This window comes from Athene noctua, chromosome 27 (genome assembly GCF_965140245.1).
Source record: "Athene noctua chromosome 27, bAthNoc1.hap1.1, whole genome shotgun sequence".
NCBI lineage: Eukaryota > Metazoa > Chordata > Aves > Strigiformes > Strigidae > Athene > Athene noctua.
The window spans coordinates 2,022,090-2,048,965 of record NC_134063.1 but is presented as its reverse complement, the minus strand read 5'-3'; the positions used below and the strand labels follow the sequence as shown (position 1 = coordinate 2,048,965).

Below are 26,876 nucleotides of genomic sequence, written 5' to 3'. Positions count from 1 at the left end.
GCTCCTTGGCAGAGGCTCCCAAGGGACACACATAAGCGGGGGCAGCAGTGGCTGCTTTAGAGCCGGGGTTATTTTAGAGTTCTGGCAGCCGGAGCCCCCCCCCAGCTTCCCTGTGGGCAGGGTGAGGCCTCGTGCGCGGCGGCGGTGCCGGTGCTGCTTCCCTGCTAATCCGGGCAGCTCCCTCTTGACTTCCCGGCCTGTCCCTGAGGGTGGACAGAGCTGAGCCAGGGGAGCAGGAGGAAGTCCTCACACAGGGACAGAGAGCTGAGGAGGGCACAGAGTCACCCTCCTAGCCTGACAGGAGACTGGGCTGAGGCCCTGGCCAGGAGCGTGTCATGGACGATGCCTTTGCCAGGGCTATTTTGGTGCTGTTGGGCTGCCAAGCCCCCGCTTGGATCAGCTCGGGCCGGGAAGGGCAGCTGCCCGAGGGGTAGCCGGGGTCCGAGTGGCCATGCAGGGCTCGAGGGGCTGGCAGTGGCAGTAGCCGGGGGGAGATGCACGACGGCAGAGGCAGGGCGGCTCCCGCGCACGTTCCAATGTATCCACATCACCATCCGCAGCTCCCGAGCCCAGGCGAGCCTCCCCGCCGCGCGGGTGGGATGGGAACGGCTCGGCTGGCGGCGGGGGGAGCGGCGGGGGGCCAGATCCGGTAGGTGCAGACGACGTCTGATCCCATCCAAACTGGGCTGGATTGGGGCTGAGGCTACGCCAGGGCAAGTGGGGGGAAACTGGAGCCTTCCCCGTGCAAAGGCAGCGGGGTGGAGGCTGGGATCTACGGAGGAAAAACCAGCTCCCCCTCATCGGCTGGGCGAAGCGCTGGGAACAGCACGGGTTTGTGAGCAGAACAGCTCCTGCCAGCCTCGGGCCGGCCAGCCAGCGACCGCACGGCTTCCCACATCAGACCAGCACTGTTAGCTGGCAACAACAGGCTCTGCCAACCTAGCATCGGCTGGAGACTGGGATGGTAGGGAGGTGGTGGGACCCCTGGGAAGGATGGAGGCAGGGTGGAAGAGTAGGTATGGAAAGGAAAAGAAAAAAGGAAAAGGGGAAAAAAGGAAAAGGGGAAAAAAGGAAAAGGCGAAAAAAGGAAAAGGCGAAAAAAGGAAAAGGGGAAAAAAGGAAAAGGGGAAAGAGGAAAGAAGGAAAGAAAGAAAAAAGAAAAAAGAAAGAAAAAGGAAAAGGAATGAGAACGAGGAAAAAGGAAAAGGAGAGAAAAAAGAGGAAAGAAAAAGAAGAAAAAGGAAACAGAAAAAGGATAAAGGGAAAAGGGAAAAGGGAAAAGGAAAAAGGGAAAAGGAAAAAGGGAAAAGGAAAAAGGGAAAAGAAAAAAGGGAAAAGAAAAAAGGGAAAAGAAAAAAGGGAAAAGAAAAAAGGGAAAAGGAAAAAGGGAAAAGGAAAAAGGGAAAAGAAAAAAGGGAAAAGAAAAAGGGAAAAGAAAAAAGGGAAAAGAAAAAGGGAAAAGGAAAAGGGAAAAGGAAAAGGGAAAAGGAAAAGGGAAAAGGAAAAGGGAAAAGGAAAAGGGAAAGGAAAAGGGAAAGGAAAAGGGAAAGGAAAAGGGAAAAGGGAAAGGAAAAAGGAAAAGGAAAAGGAAAAGGAAAAGGGAAAAGGAAAAGGGAAAAGGGAAAAGGGAAAAGGGAAAAGGGAAAAGGGAAAAGGAAAAGGGAAAAGGAAAAGGGAAAAGGAAAAGGGAAAAGGAAAAGGGAAAAGGAAAAGGGAAAAGGAAAAAGGAAAAGAAAAAAGGAAAGAAAAAAGGAAAATGAAAAGAAAAAAGGAAAAGGAAAAGAAAAAACAAAAATAGAAAAAATAGAAAAAAGTAATAAAAAAAGATAAAAGAGTAAGAAAATAGAAAAGTAAAAAAAAAAAAGAGAATAGAAAAGAAGATAAATTGAGGTGTGATCCTTGCCAAGCCAACTGCACGACGGGGAGCACCATCCCCGGGGTCACTGGAGCAGCCCCGGCGCGGCCCATCGGTGCCCGGGTCAGCGCCCAGGGCCGTGCCGGTGCCGTCCCTGGCCCCCCCGCGGCACCGCGCCCGGGCAGAGCCAGAGGCCAGGCCGGAGCCCTCTGGCACAGCGCAGGTGCCATGGGGCTGCCAAGGGGACCCCCCCGCGGGGTCCCCGAGTCCGAGCCCCTGAGGTGGGGCCGGATCCTGGCGCAGCCCCTGCACGCGGGATGAGGCCTGGCAGGAGAATCCCAGTCGGGGGCCCGGGGGTCCAGCCGCAGCCCCCTCCCGCCCTGGAACTGAGCCCTCGCGGGGTGCGGCACGAGGCCGAATCTGGGGGAGCAGCGGCTGCCAGCGGGGAGGAGGTTACGAGCCGGGCAGGGGGAAGCTGCCTGATCAATAATTAAATAAATATCAGCGATCAATACGGACGGAGCAAAGGCAGAGCCGCAGAAGTCATGGTGTGGGCAAGGGGGGGGGTGTCCTGAAGCCTCCCCCGCCTCCGTGGCTGTACCGGCTGTCGGGGGGAGGCTCCAGGGACGCCCCTCTTGCCCCTGCCCTGAGCCCTGGCACGGCCACCCCGCCGCGTGCCGCTGGGCCACGTCGGCGTGGCCTGGAGTGACACCAGCGTCCCCACGCACGCGGCACGGGGCTGCCCCCGACACCCCTCGGCGCAGGCAGGGGCCAGCATCGCCCATCGCCCCGCAGACTAGGGGGGTGCCCCCCACATCCTGTCATGAGCGACCCCCACCGCCCTCTCGCCCACTGACGCGGTATGGCGCAGCCCGTTGCAAATTGTCCCAAACTCAGGCGATTTTGAAGAAAAAGCCTGTGAGCCCCCCCACCTCCTTGCACCCCACCATGTGCAGCCAGGCTGGAGGGGGGGGGGGGGGAAGGAAAAAGTTTCACGCTACGCAAGAGGCGGCGCGGCCAAGGCCAAACCCGCAGCACCAAGCCCCCCTCAGCCTCCCCGAACCCAACCGGGGACCCCCTGCACCCCACCGCGTCCCCCCGCAGCCCCAAAGTCGGTGGCTTCCCTGCACCACCCACCTCTGAGCGCAGCGAAAAAAAAACCAAACCCAAACCACAACGCAACCTTCCCCCCCCCCCCCCCGCCCCAAGTGAAAGTGGAGGCAGAAAAACCCAAAAAAGCACCAGAAACACCCAAAAAACCCTAAAAAAGGCGGGGGGGGGGGAAAGCAAGAGGGAAACGCGGCACCTTCGAGCAGCCCTACACCAGCCCCAGCCCACCCTTTCCCTGTTATGATTATTTTTATCGGGGGGGGGGTGGTGGTGGTGATCTTTTTTTTTTTTTTTTTTTTTTTTTTTGCATTGCAACTGTAAAAGTCTGTTGCGGTGAAGGGGGACAAATTGGGGGGACGCGGGGGGGGGCCGGTTACCTGGGTCAGGCAGAGAGGAGACGAATACATCCCGAGCCGTGCTGGGAAAGTGGCTAATTGCAGGGCTGAGACTCGAGGCGTAAAAGTTACTGAGTCATTTCGGAGGCTGGAGCAGTCCGGGCGTTTTTTCTCTCTCTCTCCTCCGGAGCGGCTCTGCGGGGCCCGGGGGGGGACGGCCGGGCAGGGGGGGGCGGCCCCGCGGGAGGGGGGGCCGAGGAGAAAATAAAAAGGGTCCAACTTCCACCCCCCCAAAAAAAAAAATTTAAAAATAAAAACCAAAATTTCACCCCCTGAAAAATAAAGCGCTTTTTTTTTGTTGTTGTTGTTGTTTGGTTGGGGGTTGAGGGGGGGGGGGCGTTTTAAAGAGGCAAAAGGCTCATCTTCGCCCCGGGGGAGGGGGGCCGGGGGGGTCCGCACCCAGCCTGCAGGCAGGGGCGGCGGGCAGCAGGGAAGTTAGAGGGGAAGCGGCTCCATCCGAGACACGGGCAGCGGAGAGAGGGAGAAAAGAAAGAATGAGAAAATGAAAAAAAAAAAAAAAGAAAAAAAAAAAAAAAGGAGCGAGGAATGAAGTGACGTTATGAAAAAAGCCCATCCCAAAATATTACATCCCATTTAAAGATGTAGGAACCCCCTTTGGCTCGCAGGGCCGAGGCGCTGCGGGGCAGGGGCGAGCGGGGGAGGGACGGGCCGCCCCCCCCCTCCGCGGGGCGGCGAGTCCCCCAGTGCCCCGGCGGCCCTGCCCGGGCCGGGCAACGCGGGCAGCGCCGGGCGAGCTCGCCCATTTTTTGTTGTTTTGGGTTTTTTTTATTTTTTTATTTTTTTTAAATAATCGGAGCCAATACGGCGAGGGGAGAAGAAAAAAAAAAAAAAAAAAACCAACACCCAACCCTGCAGATTCATGTGCAACTTCTGGGCATCGGCCCCGAGAGACGGTGCCCCGGCGCGGGGAGAAGGGGACCCCCGCACCCTGGTACCGAGAACGTGGGGGGGTGGCGCCCCGCCATCTCCGCGCTCCCTTCCGCCGCATCCCCCCTTATCCCGCGGAGAGACGCTTATTTTTCCGCCACCCCCCTCTTTTTCAACGACCGCCAGCATCTCGACGCTCTTTCACGGGCGCCGTTGGGAGAGGGGGGGAGAAACGCCACGGGCAGCCCCGCGTCCCCCCCGCCCCGAGCGCACAAAGAGAGAGAAAGCGAAAAAAAGCGGAGCCCTGCGCTCGGCAAACTCCAAACCGCAAGTTCTCACTACAGAAACACCACCGCCACCAACCAATTCTGCAGGCTTTAATAAAACCTAATTAGAGAGCGAGCGAGGGCGAGAGCCACGTACAGAAAAACAAAGGGAATCCCCGGCTCCTAATTGTGAAAGTGAGTTTCAGCCCTGCAGGATGGCGGGCGGCAGCCTCCCGAGGTTGGCGATTTATTTAGCCCCGCTCTCACCTCCCTTCAGACACGCATATATGTTGGTTTTTTTTTTTTTAATTGCTCCCTGCAGTGACCTGAAATGCAGGCAGGGACCGCTGCCCGGCCGCTCCCGGCTGCGGGGCCGCGGCTCCAGCCCTGCCTGGTTCTCCCCGAAGAAGAAAAAAAGCTTTTTTTTTTTTTTTTCCACCGCTCCGCCGGGGAAGGCACCCTGCCAGCCCCTCTCCCCGCACAACTGATTTTTTACTCTCAACTTTTGCCGGTTCCAGGAGGACCATCTCCGCCTGGGGAGGGGGGTTTGGGGTTTATTCTCCCCCAACACCCCTTTCCCTGCATTAAGAACAGCCCCCGCGGCATCTCCGCTCCCGCGGGATGCGGCGGCACCAGCCCGGCTCCGCGCAAACTTCACCGGCCGGGCCCGCGTCCCGCCGCCCCCCCGCGCCCCTCCCGCCGCGCCGCTGCCCCCGGGGCGGCTCCGGGGATGGGGGGGGGTGAGGAGGGAGCCCCGACGCTGCGCTTCCCCCCTCAGCCTGGCAGGAGGCGAAGGAGGAAAAGCCCAGCACGGCGGGGACGGGGAGATGTTTTTATTCTTATATCGAATCTGGTGTTTTTTCTGTTTTTTTTTTTTTTATTTTTTGTCTCCCCCCCCCTCCCTCCTGCCCCCGGGTGCGGGCAGGGCGGCCCCGCGCAGCGCAGCGCGGACTTGAGCGCGACCCTCCCGGGGCGTCACTTCCAAGTTCAAGTCGGTGCGGCTGAGCAGCCTCTCCGCCCCTTTTTTAGCGGCCATTTTCAGCTCCATCCAGCCCTCCGCGGGCTGCGGAGGCTCCCCCCGCGCCGCGACCTCCCCGCCGGGCGGCTCCCGCCTCCGCCCCCCCCCCCCCCCCCTTATACCGCGGGGAGGGGTGGGCAGGGGGAGGAGAGACGGCGGCAACTTCCCTCCGCCACCCCGGCACCCCCTCCCCTCCCCTCCCGCCCTCCCTCCCCCGCCGCCCCCGCGCCCCCCCCGCCCCGGGCACCGTATTAAACTCCGCTGCCGGCAGCGCCCCGGCCCCGCCGCCCCCTCCCCGGCAGCCAACTTTTGCTCGTGGGTGCACACGCAAACACACGCACACGGGTGGGGAGGAGGGGGGGGGGGGGAGAGGAGGAAAGTAGAAGAGAAAATGAAAGTGTCATGGGACCTACCATAGCCAAGTGCAATTAACGGGCTTCCAAGTTGCTGCGAAAAGCAAAGCAAAGAGGGTGGGTTTTTTTGGTATTTTTTTTCTAAAACGTGTGTTTTCCACCGAGCCGAAGGAGGAGGAAAAAAAAATCGTTGCCCCCAAAAATGATTAAAAAATTAAAAACCCCCAAAACAGTAAGAATAAAATCCACCCCCCCACCCCCCCCGCCCTCCTCCAAGGCCACCGGCAACGGCAAAGTGTCCTCGGCGGGCGGTCACCCTCGCTCCGGCTCCGTCTGGCTGCCCGGGGCCATGCTCCGGCCTCAGCGCGTCGGGGGCCGGGCCGGGCCGGGCTCCGCGCCGCCGGGCATGGGCCGGGCCGGCAGCCGCCGGCGGCGAGTTCCGGGGCGGCTGCGGGAGGCGGCGGCGGGGCCGGCGGGCGGTGCGGGGCGGCGGGAGCGCGGCGGGGCCCGCGCCCAGCCCGGCCTCATGCGCCGCGGGGGTGGCGGGGCTGGGAGGAGGGGGGGGACAACGCGGGGACGGGGGGGGCGATGGTTATTTTTGGAAGGCAAGAAAGGAAAAAAAAAAAAAATCTGTTTTTTTAAAAATTAAAAAAAATTAAAACCACAAAAAAAAAAAAAAAACAACAAAACGGGGAGAAGACCGGCGGAGGGCCGGGCTGCGCCTATGGAAAAGCAAAGCTGGCATCCCCCCCGCCCCCCCCCAGCGAAGCCCAACTCCGGCCGGGCACGGCTCCTCCTCGCAGCCCGCAGCGCCCCGGCCCCATCGCCGCCTCCTCCCGCCGCGCCGCCTCCGCCTCCTCCTCCTCCTCCTCCTCTGCCTCCTCCCCTCGCCCGGGGCACCGGCGGCGCTGCGGAGGGGACGCTCCCGGTGCGGGGGCGGGGAGGGAGGAGGAGGAGGAGGCGGAAGGCTCCGGCCCCGCTCGCCCGGCAGCGCGACGGCGGCCCCCGGATCGTGCTGGTAGGTGGCGGGGGCTGCGGCGCGGCCCCCCCCGGGGCCGGCGGGCTGCGGAGGGAGGTGCGGGGCCGCCCCCCCGGCCCTGCCCGGCGCGGGGGGGGGGCGTGGGGGAGGAGGGAGGGGTGGTGGGAGGGAGGCAGGGAGGGAGGGAGGGAGGGAGGGATGGATGGATGGGGGGGGCGCGGCCCCGGTGCGGAGCTACCGCAGAGCGGGGAGGAGCCGCGGGCAGCGCCGGGCCCGGCCGCCCGCCCCTGCACCGGGCGCCCCGGCGTGCGGCCCCGGTCCCCGCCCACGTGCATCCCCCGGTCACCCCCGGCCGCGCTCCGCGGGGACCCGCTGCTCCCCCCAACCCCGGCCCACGGACACCCCCTCCCAGCCTCACGGACACCCCCACCCCTGTTCTGTGGACGTTCCCCCGTCCCCCCCCGTCCCCGGCCTGAAGACACCCCCATCCCTGCCCCACGGACGCCCCCATCCGCGTCTCTTGGTCACCCCCCCCCCAGCCTCTCCCCAGACTCCCGCCCCCCCCAGAGCATCCTCCATCCCTGCCCCCATCCCCTCCAGGGTCCCCGGTCCTGCCCCCCCCCCATTCCCCTTGGGCCTCCTCAGCACCCTCGCACCCTACTCCTCGTGCCCCCCCCGCACCCCCCAAGGATCTCCCCGTCTGCCCCCCCCGGGTCACTCTTAAAGCCACAGGCCGCTTCGCAGGCGGTGCAGCGGCTCCGGCACGGGGGCGGGGGGAGGGCTGGAGGTTTGTGTGTGTGTCGTCCCCCCCCCGTCCCCGGTCACGCTGGCAAAGTTGGCAGCGACCTGGGAGCCGGGTCTGGTCCGGGAGAGGAGAATGGCGCTTTGGGAAGAGCCTTTCCCTTCATTTCTATCGACCCCTTTTGTGTCTGGACCTGTATTTTTAACCCTTGTTATCGAGTAATCCTTTAATCTTTTAATCCTTTCAAATAACCATATTTTTCTATAGGAAGGCAACAAAAAAAAAGATTTTTTTTTCCCAGTTTATTAAGGGGTGAAGCGTGGACTGTACGTCTGTATTTTTAGGCACGCTCCGTAGTCTTGAACAAACAGGAACGTAATCTCTGTCTGTCTTGTGCTCAGATGATTTCAGTGTGATAAATAATATGCTAAATAATTTATTATGTATTTTTAAAATAAAATTAAAGCAAGCTACACTGCCATTCCCTTAGTTTTTATTTCATAATTTTCTCCCTCTTTTTTTTATTTTTTTGGGGGGACTCGGTGAGCCCTGGATCATTTTTGCAAGGGATCAGCTCGATTTTAACAGGGATTTTGTATACACTAGAGGTTTATTTTATCCATCCCCGTATCCCCTTTGACTGCTAAACCCCCCGTGCGCATACCACGATACTGGACGTTACATGGCATAATTTGTGCATTCACAGGGTATATTTTACTGCCGTTCAAGTTGTTTGTCAGACACCGAAGTACGGCGATCGGCCTTATGGAAATGAGATCTAATTTTGTTCCAGCTTTCTATCAAAAAAAAAAATTTTCTTTATATTTACAAGCTCTAGAACTTTTTTTTTTTTTTTTTAAGTCACCATCTGCTCCCCCCAAAAAAAGCCACTTCCCTCTTTTAAAGCCAAAAAAAAGGCTCCTGGCTGAAATGAGCAGTTCACTCGCCTCGTCCCAGCTCCATAAGCCTTGAGGAATGTAAACTCGGCGGTAACTTTGCTCGCAGAATACAGTTTTCATTTTCTGCCTGACACCGGGCAAGATATGGCGCAAAAATAAACCCAGGGAAGAATTTGCCAATTTTTAACTGCTTCCAAGGCGGTTGTCGGTGCCCCCTTGGCAACTCCCCTCCCTCCTGCCAGTGCTTTATTTTGCTGCGGCAGTTCCTCGGCTCCTCGCGTTTTGGGGAGGACGCGGATGATCGGCTTCAATCCCGGTGCCGGGGGAGATTTCCCGGCGGTGCCAGGCTGGCGGTGCCAGGCTGCCGAGCCCAGGACCGGGTGGGCGAGGAGGAAAAATGGGGCTGCTGGGATGATGGGGTGGAGCGGGGGGGGGGAGAAAAAGCAGGACTGGGTTTTTATTTTTACTTCTGCAAGGGTCTGGGATGCGGGACAGTGGGAAAGGGGGTTCTGCCTTATTTATTTTTGTAAAATGCTGTTAAAGTATTTCCTGAGTGATTCAAGGCCGGGGTTGAAGGGCTGCCAGCCTCGTCTCTGAGACACCCCCATGGGTTTCCAATGGCCTGTGGGCACACGTCGCATCCCCCTGAATTAATCCCGTTTCTCCCATCTCCGTAAGGGGCCCAGGGGCTGATCCTACACGAACCGTGAGAGCAATGACCCAGGGTTGAAATAATCTCGGTGCAGCAAGTGGCACCTGTACCCTGGTGCCGTCGGGGCTGGAGGCAGAGCGGAAGGCATCCCGGATCCTGGCAGCCCTGCTGCGGGTGGGGGGTTACTCAGCCCCAGGGTGCGGGCAGGCTGTAGGGTGCGGGCAGGCTGCCCTGGCCATGGGGCTGGGGAGCCGCGACGGACCCCGCTGCCAACACATCCCTATTCCTCCTGGCCAGCTCCAGTTCCCTGCAGCCACCCCAGCCTCAACCCCAATTCATAGTGTAAACCCTGGGGAGAAAAACACTAAAAATACAATAATTTTTTTTTGGTGTTGTTTCCAGACTGCCCGTAAACAGCATTCTGAAGAGTGGGGGGGAAATCCAAACCCAATTTAGTTTTCCCATGCAGGTTATCCCTGCTGCCTTAAAAAAAAAAAAAAAAAAGGAGGGGGGGATTTGGGGTCCGGTTCTGTTTCTCCCGATGGGTTTTTGCAAGGGTTGAAGCTGAGTTACTCCTAATTTGGCGCAGAGATGGAGAGGCTGGATCAGGCCCTTTGTTTCATTCCTTGGGTTTCTGTACCAGTCATTTGCAGGCTCCCAACCACCCGTCTATAAAATCAGTGCTGGGAACAAGTGAAAATTTGCCCTCACCTCCCCCCCACCATGAACTTTGCTGCTCCAAGAAGCTGGTGGAATCCCACGCTGGTGGGTTCAGGCTGTTCCCCACCACCCCGTGCGCCCCACCCGGCCACGTGCCTGTGGGCAAGAGCCCCTGCCCGCTACCACCCAAACAGCACCCAGCCACCATCCGAGCCCCCAGCACGGCCCCGGCAGCCGAGACAGACGCACTTGCCCCCTCCTCAAAGCTGGATTTTATTTCTAAAGGGCATTTCATGGTTGATTTGTGCTGCTAAGACGCCTCGATGCCAACTTTTGGGCTCAGCCGAAGGGGTGCAGATATCTGTGGAGCAGCACAGGGCTGGGGAACCCTCCCCGTCACCACGGGAAAATATCCCTCCAGACTCATTAGCCTTTTTCTTGGGCTCACTTCTAGCATTTTTTGCAGGGTTTTCTCAAAGGTCCCATTCTGCTGGGTGCAGCGCTTGGGACTGCCGGCACCGCCGAGCCACATCCCTCACTGAAAAGAGGGAAAGAAAGGGAAATAACCCACATTGGGACAGTTTTGTTGCTGCCTTTCTTTGCTTTTAAAGTAACTTTTAAGGAGAATATTCTGGTTTTGACCAGAATTTATTTACTTTATTCCTGCATATGGCTCTTGGCCTGGGTCCCAAACAGGCAGAGGTCTGGCCCGGCTCAATTCAAAGCCAAAACGTGCAATGAAAGAAGATTTTTTTTTTCTTTTCTCTTTCTTTATAAAGCAGGTTTTTAACTGGTGAAATTGTTGCTGGTAAGGGGGGGGGATTTCAGTTTAACTATTGCTAGCAGATCTCAGTGAATTATTCTGCAGGAATTTCAAGGTGTTTTAGCATTTTTGCTGTGGCTCTTTTTTTTGTTTTGTTTTGTTTTTGGCTGCAGGTTAGATGTAAAAATATATATATATAAATCCCCAATTTTTTTCCCCTCTCTGTATTTTTTCCATCAGCCCAAACATCACTTCTTCCCGCTGGATTTGTTGGAAACCAGCCCTCGCCAGCCCTCGAATTGCCGTGGCCGGTGAGAAACCCCCTTTGCAACCCTTTCCCCGGCTCCTGTGCCATTCTGCACTCGGAAGCCCAGCCTCACTGGGGCCCTCAGTCTCCCCCAAACTGACCCTAAAACTTCTTTCTTTACATCAGAAAGGAGGGGTTTTTTGCCTTTTCCCCCTGTGCCAGCCTCGCTGCTGCCAAAGAGCTTTAAATCCACCCGTGGGGCTGCGGTGCTGCTGCCCTACCCGACCCAGGGTTTTGCAGACATGTGTGGATGGAGACGCTGGGAATTCTTGCAAACGCTGAAATTTCACTCATTAAAAATAAACCAACCAACAACCAAACCCAAACTGCAACGGAGAAATGTTTCCTCACTTGATTTTTTTTTTTATCTCCTCTTAAAAAGAAGGGGATAAAAAAATCCCCTCACAAAAATCAAGTGCGGGCCACTCTCCTTGGGCTGGTTTATCATGTCAGTATTGGGGAATTTGGGGAAATTTCTGGAGTGGGAGGAATGGGGAGAAATACATCCCTGTCTCTTTGTTCAGTGCGAGTGGATCCAGATTTGCTTTTCTTCCCCTCCCTGCAGACGGACCTGGCAGATGGGGGCTCCTGCCGTCGTCCCTGCGCCACTCGGCAGAGCCACCGAACCGCCACGGCCGCCCCTCGGCCCTGGCAGCCCAGGGAGGGCTCGGCTTCAGGAGTGGGAACGTCTCAGTGCCGTGATCCCGAGGGCTTCCTCGGCGCGCTGGTGTGGCTCTGCACCGGCACGCTGCACGCAGCGGGGCCCTGAGGCTGGGGGTCCCCCAAATGTGCCAACGGGAGCAGCACCCAAGAGTGGGGGGGAGGACAAAAAACACCCAAATTACGGCTTTGCTGAGGGGAAGGGTGAAGAAGAAGGGAAGCATCGTGCCAGCTTTGGGGAGCGGAAAGTGAAAGTGGCTGGTGGCGGGTGCGGTGAGCACGTCGGGGCTCTGCACCCCAGTACCCAGCTGGCACCCCTGTGCCCTGGGAGCTTCCGAGGCCTGGGGAGGACAAAAGCGGCTGACGGTGGCGTTTCGGAGCCCGAGCAGGAGGGGGAGGAATCATGGGGGAATTTCAGTCAGTTGCCAAAGCAAACAGAAGCGCGGGGAGGTAACGAGCTACCTGCTCCCGCCACCCGCCCCGGCGCCTCCGCCTTGCCGCCACCGCAGCAGGGAGGCTGTGCCGGGCCCCGGGCCCCCGCTCTCTCGGTGCACGTAATACCAGGGACTGGGGATTCAGAGCAATACTGGGGGCCAAAATGCCCAGCAGCAGCGATGGAAAATTGCCATTGCCCAGTTGCTCCAGTGTGACACCGGGGCCAGGTGTCGGGGTTCGCTCTCCCGGCGCAGCCCTCGTGCCTGCTGTGCCGCAGCGGGAGCCCAGCGCCGGCCCCAGCCCCTCCAGCAGCCCTCTGCATGAGGCGTTCGCTGCAGTAGGAAATGGTTTCTCCGAGGGTTTTGTTTGCCAGAGGAGAAAACTGGGCTGGAATTTGCAAGAAGAAAGTTTGAAGGGAACGGCAAAGAATTATATTAGTTTTCCAGAACGAGCTTCCAGTTGTGCCGGTGCACAGAGCCGCGTCCCGAAGCAACACGAACTGGAGGCATATGCAAAAGTAATATCGGGCGAAGGGTCCCTTCTCCGGGAAAAGTTTAGCAACTCACATAATCAATTGCCAGCCTACGTCTATAGCTAAACCAATTACTGCAGACAAATTGGCATGAATATTCGCCTTGCAAAGCTCTCCGGCCGCACAAAGGGTTCGCTTTCCCCCTTCCCCTGCCACGATTTTACGAGAGAGGAAAATTACTCGGATGCTGAGCGTACTGTAAGTAATAAGGGCTTTGAAAATAGGCTCCTAATTAAAAATGATACCACTGCTCGTTTGTTTTTAAGCACACATTAAACTTTTTTTTTTTTTCTTCTCTGCTGCATTCAAATGTTGGGGTTGCTGGCTTGGGTTTTTTTGTGAAAACTGGCTTTCCGTGCTGTGATTCTGGTTTGATTTGACTCCCCCCACCCCCCTCCGGGGTCTGCTTTGAATTAGCAAAAGCCAAATCCAAGAAGCTGGAAAGGGATATTATAGAATTTTCCATGTCCTTATTATTTTTTTTATTAGTGGGACCGGGCAGCTCGGCCGAGCGGGGAGGAAAAAATGGCTTTTGTGGTTGCGGCAGTTGTGTGAGCTGCTGGCGCTTGGGCCGTGCTTGCCGGGCACAGAGGCAGCAGCACCCGCCTGCAGCTGCACTCTCTGGCCCCGGGGCTCGGCGGGGGGCACGTTGCCCAAAATGTTTGGCACAGGGCATCAAGCTGCACCGACAGAGGGGAGAGCACCGGCCTGGCCGGCTGTGGTGGGTTGCCGGGGTCACATCCCCTCGGCAGCGTGGCGGGGCGGTGAGCAGAGCACTGGGGTGGTGGTAGGGGACACCCAGCGTGGCACCCGCGGCACGGTGACCTGGCCTGGGGCTGGCTGCCATCCCGGGTTACAACCAGCCTGGGTGCACGGAGCAGGCACCACGCTACCGGCTGGAGACTCTCCGGGGGACAAGTGGGCGCTGCGGGCCTGGCCAGGCAGCGGTGCCAGTCCCCGCGGCACGGGCATCGCCCCAAGGAAGCGCCGTTGCGGTGCGTCTGGGCACCACCCTGATGGGCCGTGGGTGCTGTTTGGCCATGTGGCATCGGTGAGCTGTGCCAGGGGCTGGGCACCTCTCTGCGGGGTGGGGGGAGCAGGCAGGTGTGGGTAGCCCTGGGAAGCGGGTGTGGGGCAGGGATGATGTTTCACTGGTCTAGACTTGGCTCATAGACCTGAAATTATTGCGGGAAGAGGGTCTGGGGGGGGGCGTGTTCACAGGCTGCGGAGGCACGTGCCTGTCCCTTTTAACACCTTGCCCAGGCGAAGGCACCTGTGCCTTGGTTTCCCCAATCAGCACCGTCCCAGGGAGGGGGGATTTGTGGCTGGTTCCCCCCGTTTTGCACATGGGGGGCTCGGAGCAGGGCCTGGAGAATTCACAGCAGTGACGCCAGCCCTCGGCCGCGGCACATGCTCTGCCCGGCCTTGAAACCCAGCCAGCTCCCGGCCCGGCAACAACAGCCGCTATTGTGCGCCGCCAGCCCCGCGCGAGCACCCAGCTGCCGCCGCAGGGTGGGAGGGTGCAACCAGCGGGTGACAAGTGGACTTTGTATCCCTGCTTTGGGCTGCTGGTTGTTGCTTTTTTTTATAGGAAGCACGGAAAACAGGGCGTTCGGCTTCAGCTCCCAGTGTTTCTTCCAGCCCACTTTGCAGCAAGTGAGGGGAAAAATATTTTTTTAAGGCAATTGCTTGCCTTTTTTTTCTTTTTTTTTTCTTTTTTTTCTTTTTTTTTTTCCTTTTTGTTTTTTCTTTTTTTCCCTCTTTTTTTCCTTTTTTTTTTTTTTTTTTTTTGTTTCCTGGGTCTCTTCCTACAGTGGCCATGGATGCCTCTCCTCGGAGGGGCTGTGTTTACCCAAGTGGCACCGTGTTTGTCACCGGGGCTGGCTTGCTCCGGTGTGTAAATATGTGGTGGGAGCCACGTGACCGTGCCAGCAAACATCCTCCTGCTGGCTGTCAGTGCTGGGCCCGTTTCTTTTCCCTCCCCAGCAGCTCCCAGCTCCCTCCTGCGGGAGCAGGGCCGAAGCCTCCCAGCTGCTGCTCCCCAAGCGCTGCTTTGGGGTTGAGCCCAAACCTCCAACTGTTTTGGGGTTAAGAAGGGGCTCTCTGGTCCCTGCCCGAGGCTGCCTGCTGGGCCCGAAGGCAGAATCTGTCCCTGCTGTCCCATTCCCATGGACCCGCAGGAGAATTGCCACCTCCTGCTGTGTTACAAGTGGGGAAACTGAGGCATGGCTCCATGCTGGCTTTTAGCAGATGGGAGCAGATCAGACCTAGGGGAGAGGATTTTCCTGCTGGATCCTGAATCTTTTTAAACAAACATTTTTGTGCCTTTTGGGGTGAAGGCTGTCGCTGTGGTAGAGGCATAGGGCCTTGCACCCCACTCCCAGCTTGGTGCTTTGCCCGGGGAACATGGCTGAGCACCGTTACGGGAGCATCGTTGAGGTCAAGCATCAGCGGGGCAGTGGGGAAGGCGCCCAGCCCCGGTGTGCGGGCGGGGAAACTGCAGCAATGGAACCGAGACGAGACCCGCAGCCGCTCACTGAAGTGCCCGCGCTGGCGCTCCCACCTGCCCGGGCATCCTGGCTGTACGCCCGGACCGGGAAGGAGGGGGAAGGCAGCGTCACGGCCTGGGAAGCCGAGCCAAATCTCAGCCCAGTGATAAAGTTTACCATTGATTTTTGATCCCTTTCTCTGGCCTGGCAGGACTTTGGTGCATGCAGAGCCAATGGCTCCTGCAGCCACAGCCTCCTTCCTGCGGGGGCCATTCTGCATCCGTGTGTCCCCTCCATCCTGACCTGGCTCCAAGGCCCAGACCTGTCTGGGGGTCTTGGAAACAGAAAGAGCCTCCAAATAAAGAGTGTTTTGGAGGGATGGAGGCACCCTGAACTGAGGGTTTCTTCGGCATGGAGCCGTGCTTGGCTGTGGCTGGGCACTGTGCGGAGCCGCATCCTGCACCGCAGCCCCCGTGCGGGCTCATCCCCTGCGGTGGGTACAAAGAGCCCTGGATAGAGCAGATCTGTCCATTACTCCCCCCTTGGCCCCCGCCTGCCGCTTCCTGTGCGAAGGGCACAAATGCACAGGGAAATCAGAACGATCGCAAGAAGCGAGGCCGGGACAGCAATTCCCTACTCCAATAGCCTGCACGAAAGGCAGAGTCCCTGGGCACCCCCGTGCTGCACCCGTGTCCAACCCGGAGATGGGAGCAGGGCTTTGGGGAGTGCAGTGCAATGCCTGGGTCCCGAATTGTCCCATAAATTCGAGTTCAGGTCACATCCCTAAAGCCCTGGGGAGGACCTTGCCAGCCCCAGTCTCCTGCAGAGAGCATCCCTGGCCGTGGGGATGGGTCTCTGCACCCCAGAGCTGCCAGCACCCTGGTGAGCTGCAGGCAGGGCTCACCCTGCTCCCGCCCCATCCTTGGACCAGCGTTGGGAAGAGCTGTGGCAGCTCTGGCTTGGGGCTGCTGGGGAGCCCCACACCGCCTGCCCCATAGAACCATAAACCCAGCTCCAGCCTCTGAACTGGGAAGTCTGTCTCGAAACCAGTCCGACTAGAATAACTGGGAAGGCAACTGTGGTTTCTTTTCAGGAAAAAGAGATCTTGAAAAAGAACTGAAACTGTTTTCATTTGGACGAAAATATTCCTAGACATTTTTCCACGTTTTGCCAGCGTGCAAGAGCATTTGCTTTTCATTTTTCAATGGAAACCCAGAGAAATGTAATTGAAAATGATGTTTTCCCCAAGAAAAAAAAAAAAAGTCAATTACTGCTGAAAATCCATTTTGGTAAAAACAAAGCAACTTGGTGAAAGAAACCTCTTCCAAAACCGGGCCTGGCCTGCGCTGACACAGTTCTCCCCATGCTCTCCTCCAGCCCGAGCTGTGCCGGGGTGCCGCCCGCCGCGGGCTGGCCGGTGGGTGCCGGCGGTGCTGGGTCCGTCGGGGCCGGCAGCGGCCGGCGTGACGTGTGGCCCCAGCCTCTCGCCCTCCGTGGGGAGCCGGGAACCGACTGGCAGCGGGCGCGGGGCACAGCGAGCCGTCCCCGCCGCGTCCCCGCCACGTCCCCGCCGCGTCCCCCGCGGCCTGCCTGCATTTTGGAGAGGGGTGTGAAGCAAACATGAGACGGCCTCAAACACTCAGTCCCATGGTGCTTTTTGGAATAGTGATAATTAAATTCAGACTTTTTTCCTTTCAAAATGCCCTGGAAAAATCCAATCACTTTGCAAATCAAAATAAGCATTTCCAATTAATCCTCTAACTCGAACCACATGGCTTTTAGGGAACGCGGTTGCACTCTGCTGAGACGCTATTTTTAAACCGGTGACGGCTCCGGCAATGTTCTGAGCGTGCTGCAGGCAGGCGCGGTGTGGCTGAGACGGCCGGGAGCTGCCAGGCACAGGCGCTGCTGGAGCGGGGCCTGGGGGCACGTCGTCCTCGTCCCCGCAGGTGTGAAGGCGCTGCCCGGCCGCCAGCGCGAGGGCGGGTGATAACTCTTGCCAATGACCCCGGTGGCGGCAGGGACGTGGGCTGAGGCTTCCGGAGTTCAGCTTTCCACCTCCGGTGTGGCAGCAGCGACCCTCCACTCCTCCCTACGGCCGAGGGGTCCCAGCGCCAGCACCCCCCAAATACCTCCCCTGGGGGCTGAGGCTGCACAAATTCGTCACAGGCAGGGGTGGCCGGCTAGGTGCGGGGTACGTGAGGTCAGACACTGGGGCTGTGCCAGGGCCAAGGGTCAGGGGTGGTGTGAGAGCAGCACTGGTGTCACAGGGGGAGGACGAGAACATTAAACCCTCCCCCTGAAACACCCTCCTGGGTTTACCACAGAGATCCCGCCAGCGGGTGAAAATTCCCAGCCTCGCTTGTGAGGCTGGCAGCGCCTGGCACTGCTCCCAGTCATGCCAGTGGGAGGAACTGGTGGCACTACTGGGCCACCTCCCCCCCTTCACCACCTCCCTTCTCCCCAAGGACGAGAGCCTTGATGTGCCCCATGGTGGGCGAGGGCACCCAACTAGGTGATGGGACCAGCTCCTGCCTCCCAGTCCTCATGTGTCCGCCCCCCCGACGGTGGCATTTCCAGGGCCCCTCCGCAGTGGTGCCAAGGTGGTGCTGAGCGGTGCCAGCTGTCACCCGCCAAGCCTGGGGGGGTTATTTTTAGCCCTGGCTGGGGATTTGGGTGCTAAGCAGCCGGCACCTCGCAAGCTGATTTGAGCGTTAAGCTGCAAAGCTGGGGACGTGGCCAAGGCAGACGCGGATCTGGCCCTGTCCCCCACCTGCCCCCGGCACTGGGAGAAATGGTACCCGAGCCCTCGGGGCGGGGGGGGGCTCTGGGTGAGCGTGAGGTGCCGTTGGGCCTCCCCACCCGTGCCCGTCACCCCCACTGTGCCCAGGGGCAGTGCCGGTGGGGGCGAGTGGGGGTGCTGGCCCCCCTCCAGGACGTGGGGGCTGGGGCTGGGAGAAGCCGCCGTCGGCAGGGCGAGGCGGGAGCAGGAGCCGCACACCCCAGCCAAAGTCAACTCAGCCATCGCCGTTCCCAGGCTCCGTGCGCTGACGGGCACCCCACTGCCCGGGGGCCTGTGCAAGTGGGGTGCTACCCACTCTTCCTCACACATGTGCTCCCGCGCTGGTTTTTCCTTCTGGACTGCTGTGGGAGCTGCCAGGAAACTGCAGCACCCCTCTTCCCCAGGGACTGCGGCCGTGCTGGGGCTGAGGCTCATTTGGCACCATTTTGGGCACTGAGCCAGCACATGGAGCTGGGGGACATGGGGGTGCTTGGGGCCCAGTTCACCCCAGTGCAGAGGCTGGAGCACCCACATCACTGGTGGAGGGAGAAACGAGGGTGCTGAGCTCCTCTGGGAGCTGCAGCAAAGGAGGAGCAGCAGAGCCAGACACTGGAGCACTGAGAGTGCCCGGACTCATCCCACGGTGCCTCAAACTTCACACTGTGCCCCTGCAACCAGCTCCTCCCGACCAGCATTCCGGCCTTGCTGCCTTCATCACCACGCCTTTTCCCCCCATTTTGGCCATCCCCTGTCCCCACTGGGGTCCCCAAAGTCCAGGCTGTTGGTTGGGAAGGAGCAGCCTCCCTGTGGACACCCGGCATGGCAGCTGGTTTGGGGTGGCATGTCAGGCCTGGTGGGCGAGTGACAGAGGGGGGGACCTCGGCCCGTCCCCCCATCATCCCCCGTCGGCTACAGGGTGGTGCCCGCCGCTCGCAAACGCCCCGCGGCCGCCCTGCCATGCCAGCTGGCTGCCCGCCCTGCCTGGCACCCACTCCCTGCCTGCTCCTGCCTGCACACGCTGCTGGCAGGGCCCTCGCCCAAGCCCCAGCGTGCTCAGCACCCGCCTCGAGCCCTGCGCCAAAGAGCCCAGCCTGACCCTTCTCCCTGCCACAGCTTTGCCGACGATGGCGCAGACACCAAGTCTGGCCCCGCGCGGAAATAGTTTGCTCTTACACCGATGACTGATTTATCGCCCGTAGCAGGGCTCACGGCACCCAACACCCCGCCGCGCCAGGGACGGGCAGCACAGAGCCAGCTGGCACCGCTGCCAGCTCCTCTTCCCCTCCCGAGGAAGCCGGCAGCGTCTCCGGCTGCGCCCGGGCCGGTGGGTGTTTGGCAGACGGGCGCGGAGGCGGCTTTCGGTGCTGCGCCTGTGCCAGGCAGGCGGCTCCAAAACACTGTTGGTGCCGGCGGTGCATCACTGGACCTCATGGGTGCCTGCGGCTCCGGGGGGCTGATGAGGGCGATAGTGGGGTGCCAGCCCTGGCCCCACCCTGGCCTTGGGGGAGAAGGGCTGTTTCCCGGGGCTGCCAGGGGCAGAGTTAAGGGTATTTTTCAGGGAGGAAGGAGGCCGCCACGCTCGGTTCCCAGCCCTGCAGCGTAGGCTTTCCAAGCTGCTTGCCGTTCATTTCTGAGCTTATTAAGAGCTGGGCTTTGTCAATAAGGCACCATGTAAAGCACATTGTTGTCTCTTAGCAACCTTAACTGGTTTAAGAAGAATTTTGTTTGGTTTTTTTCGGAATATAGAAGAAACGCACCAGGAAATGGCTGCGCCAGCCGGGTTCATCCGGGAGCACCAGCTCTCCCGCGCGAGTCGTCGGCGCAGCACAATGGCTTGGCCCCGGCTCCCCGGCGCCCGGCCCCAGCTCCTGGAGAGCCAGCCCTGCTCCCACTTACAAAACGGGAGTGCGGGGAGCAGTGGGAGGTTGCTGGGGCCGAGGAGGGGGATGCTGGCAGCTGGTGATGGGGATGGGCAATGCTGGTGATGGGGAGGCCACTGGGCTGGGCTGGGCTGGCTGGGCTGGGCTGGCCCTGGCTGAGCAGGGTGCAGGGAGGTGGGGAGGGACCACGTCCCCAGTGTGAGGACAGGAGGGACCCTTGGCCATGCCCCACTGCTCTTGGCTTGGAGCCCTCCCTGTGTCTCCCTGTCCCCTGCACAGCAGCTGGTTGGGGTGCCATGGCCAAGGACACCAGGCAGGCGGTGGCAGAGCAGACGGGACCCCAGGTCCTCCACTCCTGCCTGAGCGGGACCAGGATGGATGGGGACGGGGCTCCCACCATGTCCCTGTCTGTGCTATACTGGGGTAACTGGGCCCCAGTGTTGCCCTCCCCATGGTGCCAGAGCTGGTTAATGGCAAACGGCGCCGGGGAGCATTAACTGAAGCAGGCAGGGGGGCGGGAGTATAAACAAGCACAGAAGGTGAATCTGCAACCGCAGGAAGTCAGTTATTAATTCGAGTGAGACATTTTGCCCCTTGATTTCCTGTAATCGCGCCTTTATGTAACGGCGGGGGAAGGGCAGGCAGTGCTGTGGGGAGGGGGCAGCCGTTGGGAAGGGGGTGCGGGGTCCGGCATCCCCCACCCTCTTCCCCTTCAGCTGCTTCCCAAGTTCGCCCATGTCAGCCCTGACAGAGAAGGATGTCAGGGTGGGAGCCCACCAGCTCAGCGTGCCACAGCCACGCCAGGAGGACGTGGGGCACCCCGAGCGCGTCCTGTGCCTTCCCCACAGGAACTGCCCCCCCGGCCCATTCCCAGCCCGGGCCCCAGCAGGCTGTTGTCCCCGTGGGGACATGGCTGGGGCCTCGTGTCCTCATATCACCTCCTGCATCGGGGGACGGGAGCTGGCAGAGCTGACTGCCTCCCAGCACGGTGCCGGTGTGCAAACGTGGGTGTGTTTGTGCATGGATGCACTTGCACATGTGGATGTAAGTGCACGCGTGTCCGTGTGAGCACATGCACGTGCCTGTGTGCATGAACTCACCCGTGTGCCCCCACGTCGGTGTGCACACATGCATGTTTGCGTGTGTGTGCCCACATGTGCATTGCCCTGTGCCCCCAGCACACGCTGTGGGGCACCACCACGCACACGCTGGGGAACACGGGTGTGCACACAGGCCTGTGGCAGGGGGACACGCGCAGTGCCGGGGCCCACTGCAGCCCTTCGTGCCGGCTGGCGGGCAGCCGGGACTGTGGCGGGATGGGAGGGGGCCGGGGAATACAGCACTCCCCTGCCTTCAATTGGCTGAGCGGTAAATAAATAAAAGGGAATTAAATAAATAGAGGCAAGTCGGTTTATATAATCGCTGGTACAGTTTGTCCTGAACCTCTGCACGGATTAGAGAGCTGGCACTGGCCGTGGGTCATTAGCAGCTGGGCTGAGCCCCCCCAGTGCGGCCGCCCCAGGCCCGGCCCCCCGGCCAGCGGCCCCCAGCCTTGCCCCCTATTTACCTACCCAGGTACTTTTTAACAAGCAACCTTGGGAAGGGCTGTGCACGTGTGTGCACGTGTGTGTAAGTGCCTACACGGATGTTGTAGGCATGGGTGTGCACATGTGCCTCACTGCACAAGGGAGGGCCCACGGGCGTGTGTCCAGATGTGTTGGGGGGGAGTGTGGGATTGTGTGTGTGTGCATTTGTGTGTCTGTGTCCACGCACACATGCTCGTGCACATGCCTGTGTATGTGTGTGCAAGTTCACAAGCGTGTGCATGCCTCCACGTGTGTGGGGGGGTTGTGCACGCATGGATGTGTGTGTGCAGGGGAGTGAGCACACGCGTGTGTGTGTGCAGGTGTGTGTATTTGCACACGTGTTTGTGGGGGTGGGAGCGTGCCAGCACGTGAATGTACCCCCGTGTGTGGTGGACACGTGCCTGTGCACACGCGTGTGCGTGCCTCTGCACGAGCACGTGTGTGTTGGGGCGGGAGGGCCCAGGGCCCACCCCCCTGCGCCGTGGCACCCGAGGGAGGAGGTGCCCTGTGCCAGCACACAGCGGGTGCCACCAGACCAGGGTCCCCACGTCCCCCTGCTCCCCGCCTTCGCCTCCCGATCGCCCCAAACGGCCCCACGCCCCCGACCCCGGGCCCACAGTCGCCCCCAAACCTTGTTCCCCCCCCGCCCCACGGCCCCCCCCAGCCTCTGCAACCCGGCCCGGGGGGGGTCACGGCAGAGCATCCCGCGGCCCACGGCACCGCCCGGGCAGCGGGAGCGGCCCCCGGGGGGTCCCGGGGCTCAGCCCGGGCTGTCCCCGCCGGCGGCCCCCGGGGTGTCCCGGAGCGCCGTGGGACGCAGCTCCGCTGCCGCCCGGTGCCGCGGCTGAGCGTGGCCGTGGCCATGTGCGCTCTTCTGCTGCCATCTAGTGCTCGCCCAGGGGCGAGTCCCGGCCCCTGCCCGCGGGAACCGCACGGAGCCGATCGCCCGTGGCCTCCGGGCGGCGCGGGGCCAGCAGCGCCCGGCGCTGGGTGCCGGGGAGGAGCCGCCTGCGAGCCGGGGTAACCCCCCCGGGCACCTTGGCCCTCTCTTTGGGGGGGTGCCGGTGGGCTGGGACCCTGGGGCTGTGGGGGGGCCCTTGACTCCGGGGGGACCCAGAGCAGCATCATCCCGGGAAACGGGGAAAAAAAGCCTTTTCTTGTGTAAACCTCGTGGAACCACGCTACCGGGGGAGGGTTTGCTGACGTTGGATGCTGCGATGCCGTCTGGTCACCCCTTCACACCCCACACCGCACTCCCCCTCTCCGTCTCCCTGGGTGCTGGCTGCGGCAGGCGGTGCAGAATCCCGGTTTCACCCACCAGCGGCTGTCTCGGAGCACTTTGTGGCTGGAAGGGTTGGTGCCACAGAGAGGCCAACACGCTGCCAGTGACCGGTGTCACGGGTGGCATCTCGCCGCCACCGTAGCGGTGAAAGGCCAGTCTGCAAACCACTGCCGCAGCAGCCCCCAGCGGAGCCTTTTTATGCACAATGCTGGGGAGCAGGTTTCCTCCCTTTCTCCCGAGGCAGCCGAGCTTCCCTGAGACGGATGGCCTCACCCTGCGCTCGATACCTGCTGACTCAGGGCCTTGTGCACGAGCATTGACTGATCAGCCGCCGCATCCCTGCTGGGGCTCGGCAGTAAATCGGCTGCGCTGAAGCCAGCCGAGCCCGTGAAACACTCATGTGCAGATGCAAGCTCCAGCCCAGCAAAGAGGGGGGGGGGGGGTGATCGATGGGGTGTCAGCAGAGATTCGGGCTCCTTGGTGCTTTGCTCGGGGACATCTCGGCAGGAGATGCCGCAGAGGTATTTTTAGCCATGTAACTCATAGCTACCTCCAGCCTGATTAATTTTTTTCTCCACTGGTCAATCCATCACGCGCCCTTCGCTGGCTGATGGATGCGCACGGGGAGCTGGGTGTGCTGGGAGGGGCTGATGCAAAGCCTGGGCGCTGGCTGCGTCCCTCTGCGTCAGCTCCAACCTCTGCTCCTGTTTTTATGTGGGGTAACACAAAATGTGACAAGCCGGGGCACAGCGTGGCAGGGAGAGAACCCGCCTGTCTCGAAGCAACTGGCTGGTGCCACCCAGCCAGGCAGGATGGGCGCAGTGGGGAGTGGCTGTGGGGCAGAATCAGTGCTGGGAGCATGTGTTGACCATGGACCGGCTCCCAGGATGTTCCAGCCTTTGCCAGGGGACTTGCCCTGCCCGAGGTCCCCAGATGGGAGGCAGTGAGAGGCTGCAGCATCCCACATTTTTTATCCTCAGCGAAAGCATCTCCACTCAGCCCTGAATCAGCAAAACCGTGTTTTTTCCAAGTGCTGCTGCTCCCAGGATGAGGACAGACAGTCCTGGGGGCTGCCAGCATCTCCCAGGGGTGTGGCCACAGAAGGTGGATTCCCAAAATATTTTGGGGAGTTAAAAGAGGCTGATGTGCTTGTTGCCTTGGTGGGAAAAGTGGGCTGAGGGAGCTGAAAGGACCAGTCTTATTTGGGATTTACAGTCCCATTTATGTTCACTCACTCCTCCTGCGCCCACTGCCCCCCAACCCTCTCAATCCCTGGGAGCGCCACGGCGGGAGGCCATGCGAGAGCCGGCACTTGTGGGCGCACCACGGGGCACCCCGACAACCCCCAGAGGCCCTGAGCTCCTGCCAATCCCTCTTCCGGCCCGCCAAGCGTCGCCCGCCGCCCCCACGTCCCGGCGTGACCCGGCCCCCCCCCGCCGGTGGCCGCGGCCGGAGGCAGCGTGGGGCTGTGGGGCTGCGGGGGCAGCTTCAAAGGCCCAATTTTCTCGCTCTGAAGCCCCGGCTCTGTTCGCGGTGGCAGGCAGAGCCATGGGGCCACTGGGGCAGCGTGGGTGCTCCCGAGCAAAGGGACACTGCGTTCCTGCTGTGGCGCGGGGGGCTGCTGGGGGGGCTGAAAAGCCTTTGCCCTCCTCCTACAGCCCTTTGATACCAGCCCAGCCTCTTGCCCTGGAAACTGCAGCCGCCCACAGTAGGGCCACACGGGGCAGGATCTGGCCTCCCGCTCTGCCCCGGCCCTCTGTGCCTGCGCCCCGGTGGAGCTGGCAGGATGCCGGGTGCCATCCCTGCACACAGACAGGGATGTCCGAGTGTCCCCGGGGTTTGTCCCTGCCTGAGTGCCCTGTGCTGCTCAGGCCCGGGGCTTTCAGGCTTCCCTTGCAAGCCTGAGCTGCCGCAGTGGCTGGTGCTTCTCAGCAGGAATTCACTCAGCCCATCTGCTTCCAGAAATCCCGTGTACAAGCCCGGGAGAGCTGCAGGGTCCCTTGCAAAGGGAGATGGGTGCTTGGGAGCTGCTGCAAACACCTGGGCAGAACCTCTGGCTGCTCCCCGGGGACCTGCAGCCCCTGGCTCAGCCTCTTGCTGGGAAGCTGTGGAGGAATTCCTCTGCTTCCCAAAACCAGCCCAGGGCTGTGCCCAAACCAGCCTTAAGCCCAGCTTAAGGTGATCCCCAGCCCCTGCCTAGAGCCAGGGTCGGTGCTGGGGGAAGACAGACAGACACCCAGGTCCTCTCACAGGTACCATTCCAAGGACAGGGCTGACAGAGGTGGTGTGAGGCTCCCACGCCAGCAGAGACCTTCATGGCTAAGCAGGGAGATGCTGTTCCTTACTGGCAGAAAGGTTTTCTCCAAAAAACGTTCATGAGAGCAAAGCACGTGGGGTGAGCCGGGGCAAGGACAACCCAGCACAGCCTCAGGCCTGGCCAGGCAAGGTCACAACCAGCAGGAAGAAATAGAAAGACAAACCCCTGATGCAGGGAAACTGCACAACCGAACAGGCATCGTCGAGTGGATTGTGCCCCAACCCTCTGTCCCAGGCGGTGGTATCTATAACCCCTGCGTCCTTGGCCCAAAGTCCTGCTTCTGCCCTGTGATTGGCCTCCCCCACTCCAAAACCACGCGGCCGAGACCCAACCCTGACCCCCCAGCCCAGCCGCCCCCACTCACCATCCACCAGGTCTTCGCCCTCATGTCGTAGCAGAGCTGCCACTTCACGGAGCCCTCGGGCGCTGCTGCCGCCGCTGTGCTTGGCACCTCCATCCCCACCCACCTACTCCAGGAGGTGCCCGGTGTGATGCTCTGTTCCCGACTCCATCACAGACCCTTTCTGCCCCCAAAATCACCCAGAGCAGCCCCCAAGCCCAGAGGGCACTTAGGGAAAAGCAGCTGGATGGAGGCGAGGAATCATAACTGTCCGGGAAGCTGTCTGAGCTGCCCCAGGGGAGGCGGGTCGGCTGCTCTTGGGCTCGTGGGTGGTCACTGCACTGCAGAGGCTGTGCCAGCGGCCAGTGGGCACGCCTGCAGGATGGCACCCGTGGCCAGGGGATGGAGGGGCCCTGGGGGTGGGAAGGCAAAGGGATACGTGGGGTCTCCAAGGTTTTGGGGGTTGCTTTGGCTTTGTCTTCCCAGGGAAGGGGCTGCTGCAGGTACTACCTACAACCTACAAGCCCCCGTGTCAAGGACCCTCGAAACCAGACAGATCACACACACGTCCCTCTGTGGCTGCCAGACTCCCACATCACCCCTTCCAGTGCTGCCCGCCCGTCTCCTCCTAGCAGACGTGCGCTGAGTGCAGCGGGCTCAGCAGGGGGGACCCCTGCTCCCCCCTGGCTCTCATATCTGTAGGAACTTGGGTATGAAGTGGGGGTGCATGGGAACCTCTTCCGAAGGACCAGGGGGGCTGGAGACCAGCAGGGCTGTGGGGGCCGAGCTCTGCTCAGAGTGCGATGGCCGGATACAGTCACGGGGGAAAAGCCCCAGCCCTGTGGTCCTGGCGTGGTCCCAGCAGGACCCAGCACCTGGGGGGTGACATCCTTTGGGCCCCACTGGTGCCACGTGCACTACAGGGATCCCCAAAGGATCCCGGCTGGGGTCACGCTGCCACCCTCCTCTGCAGCCTGTCCCCCACTTCCCACCCAGGGATGAGCTTTCCTGGACTTTGGGCCCTGCCGCAGGGAACCCTGACCTCCAGCGAGCACTGGGGGCTGCCAGTTGTCCATGTCACCATCAATTCAGATGGATTTAGTATCCAACCTCCCAACAATTACAACATGACTCGGGGTTTGGGGGTTGTGGGCTGATCACTGCTGCATGTGCTTGAACTGCTGATTATGGCTTCGTTATCCTGGTGGCTGGATCCTTCCTGGCGCTGGTCAAAGCCCAGTCCCTGCTGGGTGCCCTGCCTTTTGTTTGCCCCCTGACCACCCTTCTGCCTGCTGCCTGCTGGTTTTCCAACCCCGCCTGATTGCCCAGTCACTGTGCTAGCAGGGCCTGGCTCCTATCTATGGCTCTGCCAGGAGATGCAGCAGGTGCCCAGAGCATCCCTGCTGGGGGATGACCCGTCGCTGATGCTGGTGGCAGGCAGGTGAGACCCCGGGGCGTCACTGGTAGGATGGGAGGATAGAGGAGGTTTGGGTTTTTTTGGCTTTGAAGGCCAGGATTCACAGGAGAAAGTGGTTTTACACTGAGCTGGGCGTTTGATGACATTTGGAGATATTTAGACAAGAAGGTCTCGGGGATGGGAGTATCCTGCTGGTTGGGGTCTGCCAGAGCTGGGGAGCTTGAGCACCGCTGTGAGCATGGTGCTGAATGGTTTGGGGATGGGGGAAA

The 26,876-nt window shown here is 60.5% G+C and overlaps 2 protein-coding genes across 4 annotated transcripts in view; one reads left to right on the top strand and one right to left on the bottom strand.

The window, feature by feature from the left end:
- The window catches only part of NFIC (nuclear factor I C), a 60,136-nt gene extending 34,829 nt beyond the window's left edge, over positions 1-25,307 (bottom strand). Inside the window, exon 1 of one of the 3 annotated variants that reach the window (XM_074928288.1) lies at positions 25,215-25,307. In XM_074928288.1, coding sequence (XP_074784389.1) covers positions 25,215-25,307 — 93 coding nt within the window. Of the gene's footprint in view, positions 1-3,342; positions 3,811-5,945; positions 6,328-25,214 lie in introns of those variants that run through there. The other 2 variants (XM_074928290.1, XM_074928289.1) reach the window with 2 other exon arrangements.
- Positions 6,374-12,809, top strand: LOC141971139 (uncharacterized). Its single transcript, XM_074928291.1, has 3 exons — positions 6,374-6,903; positions 10,821-10,891; positions 11,453-12,809. Exons 1-3 carry the CDS (start codon positions 6,610-6,612, stop codon positions 12,195-12,197), a joined length of 1,110 nt encoding a protein of 369 aa, XP_074784392.1. The 5' UTR covers positions 6,374-6,609; the 3' UTR covers positions 12,198-12,809.
- Positions 25,308-26,876: the final 1,569 nt, after the last annotated feature.

What these genes read in the sequence shown, in the direction of transcription:
- LOC141971139 (XM_074928291.1), top strand. Translation starts at nt 6,610, where the DNA reads ATGGAAAAGCAAAGCTGGCATCCCCCCCGCCCCCCCCCAGCGAAGCCC. An exon ending in GCGGCCCCCGGATCGTGCTG is followed by an intron (nt 6,904 to 10,820) that starts GTAGGTGGCGGG and finishes TTTTTCCATCAG; the next exon opens with CCCAAACATCACTTCTTCCC. An exon ending in CCCTCGAATTGCCGTGGCCG is followed by an intron (nt 10,892 to 11,452) that starts GTGAGAAACCCC and finishes CCCTCCCTGCAG; the next exon opens with ACGGACCTGGCAGATGGGGG.